Source organism: Rhinoraja longicauda, chromosome 11 (assembly GCF_053455715.1).
Source record: "Rhinoraja longicauda isolate Sanriku21f chromosome 11, sRhiLon1.1, whole genome shotgun sequence".
In the NCBI taxonomy this organism is placed as follows: Eukaryota; Metazoa; Chordata; class Chondrichthyes; order Rajiformes; family Arhynchobatidae; genus Rhinoraja; species Rhinoraja longicauda.
Window position 1 is genome coordinate 3,558,743 of NC_135963.1, and position 15,764 is coordinate 3,574,506.

General features: G+C 52.3%; 1 protein-coding gene across 13 annotated transcripts in view; it reads right to left on the reverse strand.

Moving 5' to 3' along the window:
* Positions 1-15,764, reverse strand: part of adgrl2a (adhesion G protein-coupled receptor L2a) — a 325,186-nt gene that overhangs the window by 34,236 nt on the left and 275,186 nt on the right. For 8 of the 13 annotated variants that reach the window (XM_078408134.1, XM_078408131.1, XM_078408138.1 and 5 more), the window contains 4 exons: positions 9,792-9,836; positions 9,456-9,482; positions 6,131-6,299; positions 441-569 (listed from right to left, as the gene is read on the reverse strand). In XM_078408134.1, the coding sequence (XP_078264260.1) occupies positions 441-569; positions 6,131-6,299; positions 9,456-9,482; positions 9,792-9,836 (370 nt within the window). The remainder of the gene's footprint in view (positions 1-440; positions 570-6,130; positions 6,300-9,455; positions 9,483-9,791; positions 9,837-15,764) is intronic. The other 5 variants (XM_078408143.1, XM_078408142.1, XM_078408135.1 and 2 more) reach the window with 2 other exon arrangements.

Here is a 15,764-nt window from a genome sequence, read left to right on the forward strand (position 1 = left end):
TGCGTGTGTGCACAGTGTGTGTGTGTGTGTGTGCGTGCGTGTGTATTTGCCTGGGCGTGCGTGTGTGCACAGTGTGTGTGTGTGTGTGTGCGTGCGTGTGTATTTGCCTGGGCGTGCGTGTGTGCGCAGTGTGTGTGCGTGCGTGTGTATTTGCATGGGCGTGCGTGTGTGCACAGTGCAGTGTGTGTGTGTGTGTGCGTGCGTGTGTATTTGCCTGGGCGTGCGTGTGTGCGCAGTGCGTGTGTGTCTCCCACTCCCTGTCCTCCCAGCAGCACCCGGGGGGGGGTGGTACCTGGCTGCCGGAGGCTGGTGTGTGTGGTGTGTGGCCCCGGGGGGTGTGGTACCTGGCTGCCGGAGGCTGGTGTGTGTGGTGTGTGGCCCCGGGGGTGTGGTACCTGGCTGCCGGAGGCTGGTGTGTGTGGCCCCGGGGGGTGTGGTACCTGGCTGCCGGAGGAGTAGCGGGCGCTGGTCCTGCTGGTGGACGGTTTGGTTGAACTGTGGGTGGTCTCTGCGGTCAGTCTGTTGCAGCAGTTGGCGTGGCGGAAGCACTTTATATACTCCTTACGCACCTGCGGGAAGGAAGGGCAGCGTGTGTTGAGAGGCCGCACAGAAGCACCTTGGCGCATTATTGTCACGTGTACCGAGGTACAGTAAAAAGCTTTTGTTGCGTGCTAACCAGTCAGCGGAAAGACAATACACGATTACAATCGAGCTGTTCACAGTGTGCAGATACAGGATAAAGGGAATAATGTTTACTTATTCCAAGGGCAGCGGTAGAGTTGCTGCATCACAGCGCCAGAGACCCGTGTTCGATCCCGACTGCAGGTGCTGTCTGTACATAGTTTGTACGTTCTCCCCCGACCTGCGTGGGTTTTCTCCGGTTCCCTCCCACACTCCAAAGACGAGCAGGTTTGTAGGTTAATTGCCTTGGTATAACAGTAAATTGTCCCTAGTGTGTGTAGGATAAGTTGTCCGTCAGGTGTGTAGGATGGTGTTAGTGTACGGGGATCGCTGGTCGGCGCGGACCTGGTGGGCCGAAGGGCCTGTTTACGTGCTGTATCTCTACACTAAACTAAACTAAACTGGTTAAAGATAGTCCAAGGGTCTCCAATGAGGTAGATAGTAGTTCAGCACTGCTCTCTGGTTGCGGTAGGATGGTTCAGTTGCCTGATAACAGCTGGGAAGAAACTGTCCCTGAATCTGGAGGTGTGCGTTTTCACCCTTCTGTACCTTTTGCCCGATGGGAGAGGGGAGAAGTGGGAGTGTTGGTCAGCATCTTACTCTACTAGTTTAGTTTAGTTTAGAGATACAGCACGTAAACAGGCCCTTCGGCCCACCGAGTCCGTGCCGACCAGCGATCCCCGCACGTTAACGTTATCCTACACATCTGAGGGACAATTTACAGTTATGCCGAAGCCAATTAACCTACAAACCTGCACGTCCTTGGAGTGTGGGAGGAAACCGGAGCACCCGGAGAAAACCCAAACGCAGGTCACGGGGAGGAAGTGCATACTCCGTACAGACAGCGCCCGCGGTCGGGATGGAGCCCTGGGTCTCCGGCGCTGCGAGGCAGCAACTCTACCGCTGCGCCACCGCGCCGGTCTGTTACTGTGAATCGCACCCAGTGTGTAAGCGGATGGCGGAACACGGTGTGAGTTCATGAGTACGTGTGAGTGTGGCGTCAACATATGGTGGAGGCGAGGAGTGGGTGGGTGTCACAGTCTCACGCTCCAGCTTTGCAACCGATCGCTCCCCTTGCGCACATTCTCCTTGTGTCCGCGTTAGTTTCTTCCGGATGACTGGTTTAGTTTAGTTTCGAGATACAGCACGGAGGCAGGCTCTTCGGTCCCACCGAGTCCGTGCCGACCAGCCATCCCAGCCCACTAACACTATCCCATCGAGGCTGTGGACTCCTAGTCAATGGAGATGTTTTAAGGCAGAGTAGATTGGCCACAGTTTAAGAATAAGGGGTAGGCCATTTAGAACGGAGATGAGGAAAGACTTTTTCAGTTGTAAATCTGTGGAATTCTCTGCCTCAGAAGGCAGTGGAGGCCAATTCTCTGAATGCATTCAAGAGAGAGCTGGATAGAGCTCTTAAGGATAGTTGAGTCAGGGGGTATGGGGAGAAGGCAGGAACGGGGTACTGATTGAGAGTGATCAGCCATGATCACATTGAATGGCGGTGCTGGCTCGTAGGGCCGAATGGCCTCCTCCTGCACCTATTGTCTATTGTCTAGATACGATTCTTGATTCGTGCGGATTGTCAGGGGGATACGGGGAGAAGGCAGGAGAATGGGGTCAGGAGGGAGAGATAGACCAGGCATGATTGAATGGCGGAGTGGACTTGATGGGCCGAATGGCCTAATTCTGCTCCTGTCACTTGTGAATGTGTGACTCGGTGGGCTGAAGGACATTTTTTTCCCGCGCTGTATTTATAACATTAAAGAAACATAAGTGAAATGGGTGAGATCAGGTCAGGTGTTAATCTCGAACAAGAACCATCTGTTCACAGTGTAGATGGAGAACTTGGCAAATGTTCTCTGCTGACTTTTAACTATCAGTCATAAAAGTTGACAAGAGTCTTTAATGCGGGTTTAAACAGGCCTCGTTAAGGAGATCAAGCAGATTTGTAGCTTTGAGAACGATAAAGCTTTGGCATAAATACTTTTGACTATCTGGCAAGATTCTTTCCCTGTGTGGAGGCGTGGCGCGGTGGCGCAGCGGTAGAGTTGCTGCCTCACAGCAGGTCTGACCCTGACTACGGGCGCTGTCTGTGCGGAGTTTGTACGTTCTCCCCGTGACCTGCGTGGGTTTTCTCCGGTTGCTCCTGGATGAATTTAAAAGATATAGCTCTTGGGGCTAGCGGAATCAAGGGGTATGTGGAGAAGGCAGGCACGGGTTACTGATTGTGGACGATCAGCCATGATCACGATGAATGGCGGTGCAGGCTCGAAGGGCCGAATGGCCTCCTCCTGCACCTGTTTTCTATGTTTCTATGTTTATTTCAGGCAGCTTGTTCCAGACAACAATTCACACAGGGAAGCAATTTCTCCTCATCCTCCTCCCTCTTACCACGACTAATTATCTTAAAAATTATCTTTAAATTATCTCATCTGGTTGTCAAAGCCTCCTGCCACTGGAGACAGTTCAACCCCCATAATTAACTCCATCCAAACCCCTCACAAATTCTGATGACTAATTACCCGCAAATGACTGTGAAGAGTCTTTCACCGATCTAAAATGTAATGGCTGCAGATTACAGATAATTCCAGAGTAGGGCATCACGGTGGCGCAGCGGTAGATTTGCTGCCTCACAGCGCCAGAGACCCGGGTTCCATCCTGTCTGCGCGGAGTTTGCACGTTCTCCCCGTGACCCGCGTGGGTTTTCACCGGGTGCTCCGGTTTCTCCCCACGCTCCAAAGACGTCCAGGTTTGTAAGTTAACAAGTTCATTGGCTTGGGTATAAAGGTCAATTGTCCCTAGTGTGTGCAGGGTAGTGTTCGTGTGCGGGGATCGCTGGTCGGTGCGGACTCGGTGGGCCGAAGGGCCTGTTTCCGCGCTGTGTCTGAAACTAAAAGGGGTTCAGAAGTGGAAGATGTACAGGCAGCTAAGATCTAATGCACTGTTGTGTGTTTGACCTTGGAAGGAATTCATAAGATACAAGACAAAGGTAACAGCAAGAAAAATGACACCAAAGTGAGGAAAAACTTTTTCAGTCAGAGAGTTGTGAATCTGTGGAATTCTCTGCCTCAGAAGGCAGTGGAGGCCAATTCTCTGAATGCATTCAAGAGAGAGCTAGATAGAGCTCTTAAGGATAGTGGAGTCAGGGGGTATGGGGAGAAGGCAGGAACAGGGTACTGATTGAGAATGATCAGCCATGATCACATTGATTGGCGGTGCTGGCTTGAAGGGCCGAATGGCCTCCTCCTGCACCTATTGTCTATTGTAAAAGTGCTGGTGTAACTCAGCAGGTCAGGCAACATCTCTGGAGGGGATGGACAGATGATGTTTAGGGTCAGGACACTGTTTAGTTTGGTTTACTTTTGTTTCGTTGAGCGATGCAGCGTGGAAAAACAGGCCCTTCGGCCCGCCGAGTCCGTGCCGACCCACTAACACTATTTCTACGTTTCCCCAGTTTCGCATCCCACCTACACACTGGAGGCAATTTACAGAGGCCAATTAACCTACAAAGCCGCACGTCTCGGGAACGAGGGAGGAAGCTGGAGTTTGTACGCTCTCCTCGTGACCACCTGAGTTTTCTCCAGGTGACGTGGTTTCGACCTACATTCCAAAGGCGTCCAGGTTTGTAGGTTAATTGGTTTCAGTGAGTTGTCCCTGGTCATGCAGGGTAGAGTTATTGTGTGGGATGATCGATGGCGGGCACCGACACGACAGGATTGTTTCCACGCTGTCTCTCTCTGAATTAAATTAAACTCTAAAATGAGAGACGGAAAAGTGTGGTGGGAGCCTGGAACGCCCTGCCAGGGATGGTGGTGGTGGTGGATGCTGATACCACAGTGGCGTTGAATAGGCTTTTAATAGACAATAGGTGCAGGAGGAGGCCATTCGGCCCTTCGAGCCAGCACCGCCAATCAATGTGATCATGGCTGATCATTCTCAATCAGTACCCCGTTCCTGCCTTCTCCCCATACCCCCTGACTCCACTATCCTTAAGAGCTCTATCTAGCTCTCTCTTGAATGCATTCAGAGAATTGGCCTCCACTGCCCTCTGAGGCAGAGAATTCCACAGATTCACAACTCTCTGACTGAAAAAGGTTTTCCTCATGTATAAGAAAATAACTGCAGATGCTGGTACAAATCGATTTATTCACAAAATGCTGGAGTAACTCAGCGGGTCAGGCAGCATCTCGGGAGAGAAGGAATGGGTGACGTTTCGGGTCGAGACCCTTCTTCAGACTGATGTCGGGGGTGGGACAAAGGAAGGATATAGGTGGAGACAGGAAGATAGTGGGAGATCTGGAAAGGAGGAGGGGAAGGGAGGGACAGAGGAACTATCTGAAGTTGGAGAAGTCGACGTTCATACCAAACCACAGGTATGAAAACCATGAGGTTTTCCTCATCTCAGATCTAAATGGCCTGTTTAGAGATACAGGCGGAAGCAGGCCGAGGGTCACCAATGAGGTAGATAGTCGTTCAGCACTGCTCTCTGGTTGTGGTAGGATGGTTCAGTTGCCTGATAACAGCTGGGAAGAAACTGTCCCAGAATCTGGAGGTGTGCGTTTTCACGCTTCTGTACCTCTTGCCCGATGGGAGAGGGGAGAAGAGGGAGTGTTGGTTGGCAGCCTACTCTATTGGTTTAGTTTAGTTTAGAGATACAGTGCAAAAACAGGCCCTTCGGCCCACCGGGTCCGTACCGACCAGCGATCCCCGCACACTAACACTGCCCTACACACAACAGGGACAATTCACATTGATACCAAGCCAATTAACCACCAGAGAAGGTTCACCAGATTGATCCCTGGGGTGGCAGGACTTTCATATGAAGAAAGACTGGATAGACTCGGCTTGTACTCGCTGGAATTTAGAAGATTGAGGGGGGATCTTACAGAAACTTGGGGTTGGCAGGCTAGATGCAGGAAGATTGTTCCCGATGTTGGGGAAGTCCAGAACAAGGGGTCACAGTTTAAGGATAAGGGGCAAGTCTTTTAGGACCGAGATGAGAGTGGTGAATCTGTGGAATTCTCTGCCACAGAAGGTAGTTGAGGCCAGTTCATTGGTTATATTTAAGAGGGAGTTAGATGTGGCCCTTGTGGCTAAAGGGATCAGGGGGTATGGAGAGAAGGCAGGTACGGGATACTGAGTTGGATGATCAGCCATGATCATATTGAATGGCGGTGCTAGCTCGAAGGGCCGAATGGCCTACTCCTGCAACTATTGTCTATTGTCTTTGGAGTGTGGGAGGAAACCGAAGATCTCGGGGAAAACCCACGCAGGTCATGGGGAGAACGTACAAACTCTGTACAGACAGCACCCGCGGTCGGGATGGAACCCGGGTCTCCGGCGCTGTGAGGCGGAACTCTACCGCCGCGTCGCCCAGTGCCGCCGTCTCACGTTTGCCGCCGTACACACGGTAAAGCGCTGCCCAAATTACGCCGTGTCGAGGGCTTACCTTTTTCTGGAGAGCGCAGTAAAATATAAAAATAAACATTCCCTGGAAGGTGTTGAAGGTGGTGAAGAGGTAGGCCATGACGATCGACTCCTCGTTGATGAAGAGAAGGCCGAAGCCCCAGGACAGGCCAAGCAAGCAGACGAGGGCAAACGCTCCCAGGACCCACGACCTAGCGGGAGGGAGAGAGAGAGAGAGAGAGGGTAAAAACACACGAGCGCAAAGCGGCTTAGCTGAAAGCCCACAGAAACTCCACTTTAAATGGTACACACACTAAGATAGCAGCTTCTCCCAGTCATTACTGCAGCTGCCTCCCCCAGTAAGCAGATTAAACAGGCATGATCCTCTCCTTTATCCTCTCCTCGACCCGAAACGTCAGCCATTCCTCCTTCTCTCCCGAGATGCTGCCTGACCTGCTGAGTTACTCCAGCATTTTGTGAATAAATCGATTTGTACCAGCATCTGCAGTTATTTTCTTATACCTCTCCTTTATATGTCGGCCGGCTTACTTCAGAGGTTATGTAGGGAGGAACTGCAGGTGCTGGTTTAAACCGAAGGTAGACACAAAATGCTGGAGTAACTCAGCGGGTCAGGCAGCATCTCGGGAGAGAAGGGGGAATGGGCGACGTTTCGGTTCTCGACCCTTCTCCAGACTGAGCTGCCCTCTGCGGCTTAGTGTCAGATCTCAATCTACAGTCTGAAGAAGGGTCTCGACCCGAAATGTCACCCGTTCCTTCTCTCCAGAGATGCTGCCTGACCCGCTGAGTTACTCCGGCCCTCTGTGAAACGTCACCTCTCCATCCATGTTCTCCAGAGATGCTGCCTGACCCGCTGAGTTACTCCGGTCCTCTGTGAAACGTCACCTATCCATGTTCTCCAGAGATGCTGCCTGACCCGCTGAGTTACTCCGGCCCTCTGTGAAACGTCACCTATCCATGTTCTCCAGAGATGCTGCCTGACCCGCTGAGTTACTCCAGCCCTCTGTGAAACGTCACCTATCCATCCATGTTCTCCAGAGATGCTGCCTGACCCGCTGAGTTACTCCAGCACTCTGTGAATCGTCACCTATCCATGTTCTCCACAGATGCTGCCTGACCCGCTGAGTTACTCCAGCCCTCTGTGAAACGTCACCTATCCATCCATGTTCTCCACAGATGCTGCCTGACCCGCTGAGTTACTCCGGCATTTTTTGTCGACCTTCGATATGAAGGACACCTCCTCTCGTTCTAAACGCCTTCACTTTAAACCGGCAGAATGTAGTTTAGTTTAGAGATACAGCACAGAAACAGGCCCTTTCGGCCCACCCGGTCCGCGCCGACCAGCGACCCCCGCACACTTACACTGTCCGACACACACTGGGGAGACTTTTCGATTTTTACCCAAGCCAATTAACTTACAAACCTGTACGTCTTTGGAGTGTGGGAGGAAACCGGAGCACCCGGAGAAAGCACACACGCAGGTCACGGGGAGTACGTACAAACTCCGTACAGACAGCGCCCGTGGTCGGGATGGAACCCGGGTCTCCGGCGCTGTGAGGCAGCAACTCTTCCGCTGCGCCACCGTGCTGACTGTGTGTGGACTAGTTCTCCCGAATTAAAATGGAATGGCATGATGATGTTTAGTTTAGTTTAGTCTAATTCATTGTCACGTGTACCGAGGTACAGTGAAAAGCTTTCGTTGCGTGCTGACCAATCAGCGGAAAGACAATACATGATTACATTCGAGTCGTCCACAGTGTACAGATACATGATAAAGGGAATCACGTGAATAACTTTCAAGGCAAGATAAAGTCCAGTAAAATCTGATGAAAGATAGTCCGAGGGTCTCCGATGAGAATTGTTCCTTAAACGTTGCGATAGTCCCTGCCTCAACTACCTCCTCTGGCAGCTCGTTCCATACACCCACCACCCTTTGTGTAAAAAAGTTACCCCTCAGGTTCTGATTAAATCCTTTACCCCCTCATCTTGAACCTATGTCCTCTGGATTCTCTGGGCAAGAGACTCTGTGCATCTACCCGATCTATTCCTCTCATGATTTTATACACCTCCATAAGATCACCCCTCATCCTCCTGCGCTCCAAGGAATAGAGTCCCAGCCTGCTCAACCTCTCCCTGTAGCTCACACCCTCGAGTCCTGGCAACATCCTCGTGAATCTTCTCTGCACCCTTTCCAGCCTGACGTCTTTCCTATAACAGGGTGCCCAGAACTGAACACAATACCCTAAATGTGGCCTCACCAACATCTTATACAACTGCAACTTATGTACGCAATGTTGACTGATGAAGGCCAATGTGCCAAAGCTGATTTGGAGGAGAGGAGAGATGGGGTGGTAAAGGGGAAATTTTGGGCCCCGTATCTGAGGGAGGATGTGCTGGTGTTGCCTCTGGAGAGGGTCCAGAGGAGGTTTACGAGAATGATCCCAGGAATGAGTGGGTTAACATATGATGAGCGTTTGTGGGCACTGGGCCTGTACTCACTGGGAGTTTAGAAGGATGAGGGGGGGACCTCATTGAAACTTACTGAATAGTGAAAGGCCTGGATAGAGTGGATGTGGAGAGGATGTTTCCACTGGTGGGAGAGTCTAGGACCAGAGGTCACAGCCTCAGAATTGAGGGGCGTTCCTTTAGGAAGGAGATGAGAAGGAATTTCTCTCATCAGAGGGTGGTGAATCTGTGGAATTCATTGCCACAGACGGCTGTGGAGGCCAAGTCAGTGGATATTTTTAAGACAGAGATTGCCAGATTCTTGATTAGTGCGGGTGTCGGGGGTTACGGGGAGAAGGCGGGGGAATGGGCTTGGGAGGGAGAGATAGATCAGCCACGATTGAATGGCGGAGCGGACTTGATGGGCCGAATGGCCTAATACTGCTCCTATGACTGATGAACTTATGAATATGGAAATGGGAGTTGATAGATGAGTGCATGGAAGAGGAGGGGAAAGGAGTGACTGGGGAGGGGGGAGAGGGGAGAGGGGGGGGGGAGTGACTGGGGAGGGGGGAGAGGGGAGAGGTGGGGGGAGGAGTGACTGGGGAGGGGGGAGAGGGGAGAGGTGGGGGGAGGAGTGACTGGGGAGGGGGGAGAGGGGAGAGGTGGGGGGAGGAGTGACTGGGGAGGGGGGAGAGGGGAGAGGTGGGGGGGGGAGGAGTGACTGGGGAGGGGGGAGAGGGGAGAGGTGGGGGGAGGAGTGACTGGGGAGGGGGGAAAGGGGAGAGGTGGGGGGGGGGGAGGTGTGTGTGAAAAGAAATATAGAGCAGAGATGCAGGGAAAGAAATGAAAACTCGCGCAAGAAGAGAGAGGGAACGTGATTTAGCGTTAGCACATGTTCTTACTTGAGGTGCCGCTTATTATCCTCATAGCTAGAACGCATTATAAGCAGAAAGAGAAAGAAAATAATTAGACTCCATTGAATGGAAAATGAAACTTAAGAAAGTGCTTACACAATTAATTATATTTGAAGAGAACTGAATATATAAAAAGATATCAACCAGCGGGTTGATATTAAGTTTTAGGACGGATATGGGATCTAACGACGATTGAGAATGAAATATTTTGAAACTTAAGCGGCCAGAATTATTAATGTTTTTTCGACACAAAAATTGAGCAAGGCACCGAGTTAAATCATGCATTAGTCCGGGTTACTGCGAGCATGCATGGTCTCTGCTTACCCTGGTAGGTCTGTGTTATAGTAGCCATCACAGACACGGTAGCTACTGCAAGCAGGGAGGCAGAGGCAAAACAAGAGGGGTGGAAGGCAAAGGGGAGAGAGAGAGAGAGTGAGGGGGAGTGGGGGAGGGAGAGAGAGAGAGTGAGGGGGAGTGGGGGAGGGAGAGAGAGAGAGTGAGGGGGAGTGGGGGAGGGAGAGAGAGAGAGTGAGGGGGAGTGGGGGAGGGAGAGAGAGAGAGAGTGAGGGGGAGTGGGGGAGGGAGAGAGAGAGAGTGAGGGGGAGTGGGGGAGGGAGAGAGAGAGAGAGTGAGGGGGAGTGGGGGAGGGAGAGAGAGAGAGTGAGGGGGAGTGGGGGAGGGAGAGAGAGAGAGTGAGGGGGAGTGGGGGAGGGAGAGAGAGAGAGTGAGGGGGAGTGGGGGAGGGAGAGAGAGAGAGTGAGGGGGAGTGGGGGAGGGAGAGAGAGAGAGTGAGGGGGAGTGGGGGAGGGAGAGAGAGAGAGTGAGGGGGAATGGGGAGGGAGAGAGAGAGAGTGAGGGGGAGTGGGGGAGGGAAGGAGAGTGGGAGGGAGGGAGGGAGAGAGGGAGGGAGGGAGGGAGGGAAGGAGAGAGGGAGGGAAGGAGAGTGGGAGGGAGGGAGGGAGAGAGGGAGGGAGGGAGGGAGGGAAGGAGAGAGGGAGGGACAGAGCGAGATGGGAAGGGGGAGAGGGAGGGAAGAAAGGAGGGAGGAAGAGAGGGAAGAAAGGAGAGAGGGAGAGAGGGAGGGAGGGAGGGATGGTGGAAAGGAGGGAGGGAGGGAGGGAGGGAGGGAGGGTGGGAGGGAGGGAGGGAGGGAGGGAGGGAGGGAGGGAGGGAGGGAGGGAGGGAGGGAGGGAGGGAGGGAGCGAGGGAGGGAGGGAGGGAAGGAGGAAAGGAGAGAGAGGGAGGGAGAGAGGGAAGGAGGGAGGGTGGGATAGTGGGAGGGAGGGAGAGAGGGATGGAGGGAGGGAGGGAGGGAGGGAGGGAGGGAGGGAGGGAGGGAGGGAGGGAGGGAGGGAGGGAGGGAGGGAGGGAGGGAGGGAGGGAGGGAGGGAGGGAGGGAGGGAGGGAGGGAGGGAAGGAGGAAAGGAGAGAGAGGGAGGGAGAGAGGGAAGGAGGGAGGGTGGGATAGTGGGAGGGAGGGAGAGAGGGATGGAGGGAGGGAGGGAGGGAGGGAGGGAGGGAGGGAGGGAGGGAGGGAGGGAGGGAGGGAGGGAGGGAGGGAGGGAGGGAGGGAGGGAGGGAGGGAGGGAGGGAGGGAGGGTGGGAGGGAGGGAGGGAGAGAGAGATGTCCTGAGCATTAGGGTCTCTCTCTGTGCACCATGCAGTGAAAGTATAGCTTAAACATTCTTCCAAGCAACATCAATTAACAAGACACTCCATTCCAGTCTAACTCCCCCCTCAATCGTTGAAAAGTCTTTTTGTTGCGTGCTCTCCAGTCAGCGGAAAGACTATACATGATTACAGTCAAGTACAATAAAGTTTATTTATTCTGTGGGCGGCACGGTGGCGCAGCGGTAGAGTTGCTGCCTCACAGCGCCGGAGACCCGGGTTCCATCACGACTACGGGCGCTGTCTGTACGGAGTTTGTACGTTCACCCCGTGACCTGCGTGGGTTTTCTCCGGGTGCTCCGGTTTCCTCCCGCACTCCAAAGACGTGCAGCAGGCTTGTAGGTTAATTGGCTTGGTGTGTGTAGGAAAGAAAACTCTGGACGCTAGTTAAAATCGAAGGTAGACACACAATGCTGGAGTTACTCAGCGGGACAGGCAGCATCTCAGGAGAGGAGAGAAGGAATGGGTGACGTTTCGGGTCGAGACCCTTCTTAAGACCTTGTGTGTGTGTGTGTTGGATAGTGTTAGTGTGCGGGGTGATCGCTGGTCTCGAAGTGGGTCAACAGTCTTGTTTCCGCCCTGTACAGATGGCAGCCATGGTCAGGAGCGAACATAGAAACAAAGAAAATAGGTGCAGGAGTAGGCCATTCGGCCCTTCGAGCCTGCACCGCCATTCAATATGATCATGGCTGATCATCCAGCTCAGTATCCTGTACCTGCCTTCTCTCCATACCCCCTGATCCCTTTAGCCACAAGGGCAACATCTAACTCCCTCTTAAATATAGCCAATGAACTGGCCTCAACTACCTTCTGTGGCAGAGAATTCCACAGATTCACCACTCTCTGTGTGAAAAAAAAACTTTCTCATCTCGGTTCTAAAAGACTTCCCCCTTATCCTTAAACTGTGACCCCTTGTTCTGGACTTCCCCAACATCGGGAACAATCTTCCTGCATCTAGCCTGTCCAACCCCTTAAGAATTTTGTAAGTTTCTATAAGATCCCCCCTCAATCTTCTAAATTCCAGCGAGTACAAGCCGAGTCTATCCAGTCTTTCTTCATATGAAAGTCCTGCCATCCCAGGGATCAGTCTGGTGAACCTTCTCTGTACTCCCTCTATGGCAGTGAACCCGGGTCTCTGGCGCCGTGAGGCAGCAGCTCTACCCGCTGCGCCACCGCCTCGCCCCAGTTATCCTCACACGGCCAGAAATAAAACTTTCCAGAAACTTCCAAAAATTCCCACAGAGTCTTTGATCTTCAAATCTTGGGCAACATATTTAACGGAGGCAAACACTTTCCAGCGGTTTTAGTGGGATGTGGCCTGTGGACTTTGAAAGGACCAGGAATTTGGAAGCACATCGAAATTGTGAGAGGCTTAAATAATCTAGACTGTCAGAACCCTTGCCATGTAATTTGCTTCTATTTCCATATTTAGTTGAGTTAAGCTTAGAGACACATCTAGTCTTGGCCATATCCTCGTAAAAGGGTGGTGAATCGGTGGGATTCTTTGCCACAGGAGGCTGTGGAGGCCAAGTCAGTGGATATTTTTAAGGCAGAGTTTGATAGATTCTTGATCAGTGCGGGTGTCAGGGGTTACGGGGAGAAGGCAGGAGAATGGGGTTGGGAGGGAGAGATAGATCAGCCATGATTGAATGGCGGAGTAGACTTGATGGGCCGAATGGCCTAATTCTGCTCCTATCTCTTATGACCTTATGCCAAGACCAACTCTAATCTGCCTGAACATAATCCATCTCTCTGCATGTCCATGTGCCCATTCAAAAGCCTCTTAAACACGCCACTATCGTATCTGCCTCCACCACCACCAACCCTGGCAGCGTGTTCCAGGCACCCACCACCTTCTGTGTGCACGGTGGCGCAGCGGTAGAGTTGCTGCCTTACAGCGAGTGCAGCGCCGGAGACTCAGGTTCCATCCCGACTGCGGGCGCCGTCTGTACGGAGTTTGTACGTTCTGCCCGTGACCTGCGTGGGTTTTCTCCGAGATCTTTGGTTTCCTCCCACGCTCCAAAGACGTGCAGGTTTGTAGGTTAATTGGCTGGGTAAATGTAACAATTGTCCTTAGTGGGTGTAGGATAGTGTTAGTGCGCGGGGATCGCTGGGCGGCGCGGACCCGGTGGGCCGAAGGGCCTGTTTCCGCGCTGTATCTCTAAATCTAAAAAATCTAAATGTACATCTCCTTTGAAAATTGCTCCTCTTACCTTAAATCTAGTTTAGTTTTAGTTTGTTAGTTTAGACGCACAACGCAGAAACAGGCCCTTCGGCCCACCGAGTCCGCGCCGACCAGCGATCCCCGCACACTAACACTATCCTACACCCACTAGGGACAAATTTAACATTTTTACCGAGCCAATTAACCTACAAACTTGTTTGTCTTTGGAGCGTGGGAGGAAACCCGAAAATCACGGAGAAAACCCACGCAGGTCACGGGGGGAACGTGCAAACTCCGTACAGACGGCGCCCGTAGTCGGGATGGAACCCGGGTCCCCGGCGCTGTGAGGCAGCAACTCTACCGCTGCCCCATCGTGCTGCACGAGACTTGTACTGTCTCTTTCAGCTGGTGTCTTCCAGATCCTGTTCACCATTCGTACCCCATTTCCTATACCGTGCTACGCTGTTAATAAATAATACCCCCCATCGATATTCCGAGTAAATACCATAAATCCCAATTTAGTTTAGAGGTCAAAGGCCCTGTCCAGTTCGGTGATTTTTTAGGCGACTGTCAAAGTCGGAGCAGATCGGCAAAATTTTCTTTTACCCTACGACAATGACCACGACAATGACCACGACAATGACCACGACAATGACCACCGACAGTGACCACGACAACGACCAACGACAGTGACCACGACAACGACCACGGCAATGACCATGACAATGACCACGACAATGACCACGACAATGACTACCGACAGTGACCACGACAATGACCACCGACAACGACCACGGCAATGACCACGACAATGACCACCGACAGTGACCACGACAACGACCACGGCAATGACCACGACAATGACCACAATGACCACGAAAATGACCACAATGACCGCGACAATGACCACCACAATGACCGTGACAATGGCCATGACAATGACCACGACAGTGACCACGGCAATGACCACGACAATGACCATGACAGTGACCACGACAATAACCACGACAATGACCACGACAATGACCACGACAGTGACCACGACAATGACCACGACAATGACCATGACAATGACCACGACAATGACCACGACAGTGACCACGACAATGACCACGACAATGACCACGACAATGACCACGACAATGACCATGACAACGACAATGACCATGACAATGACCACGACAATGACCACGACAATGACCATGACAATGACCACGACAACGACCATGACCACGACAATGACCGCGACAATGACCGCGACAATGACCATGACCACGACAATGACCATGACAATGACCACGACAATGACCACGACAATGACCATGACAATGACCACGACAATGACCACGACAGTGACCACGACAATAACCATGACAATGACCACGACAGTGACCACGACAATGACCGCGACAATGACCACGACAATGACCACGACAATGACCACGACAATGACCACGACAATGACCATGACAATGACCACGACAGTGACCACGACAATGACCGCGACAATGACCACGTTAACGACCACGACAATGACCACGACAATGACCACGACAATGACCACGACAATGACCGCGACAATGACCGCGACAATGACCATGACAATGACCACGACAATGACCACGACAATGACCATGACAATGACCACGACAATGACCATGACAAATGACCACAATGACCGCGACAATGACCATGACAATGACCACGACAATGACCACGACAATGACCACGACAATGACCACGACAATGACCGCGACAATGACCGCGACAATGACCGCGACAATGACCATGACAATGACCATGACAATGACCACGACAGTGACCACGACAATGACCACGACAATGACCACAACAATGACCACGACAGTGACCACGACAACGACCACGACAACGACCACGACAACGACCGCGACAACGACCGCGACAACGACCACGGCAATGACCACGACAATGACCACGACAGTGACCACGACAATGACCATGACAATGACCATGACAATGACCACGACAATGACCACGACAGTGACCACGACAATGACCACGACAATGACCATGACAATGACCATGACAATGACCACGACAATGACCACGACAATGACCATGACAATGACCACGACAATGACCATGACAATGACCACGACAGTGACCACGACAATGACCGCGACAATGACCACGTTAACGACCACGACAATGACCACGACAATGACCACCACAATGACCATGACAATGACCACGACAATGACCACGACAGTGACCACGACAATGACAAGTCAGGTCGATACAAGTCACTTTCTTTGTGAAACTAGCACCTGGCTAAGAGATTACACCGTCTTCGGAAACATCGCGAAATTCCCACGCTTACCTGACTGTCAAACTGTCTCCTCCAATCTACCCGTCAAATGTCCTGACGGTAAATGTCCTGATAGTTAAACAAAACTATCTTCTGGTATCTTCAAATGCCTTTT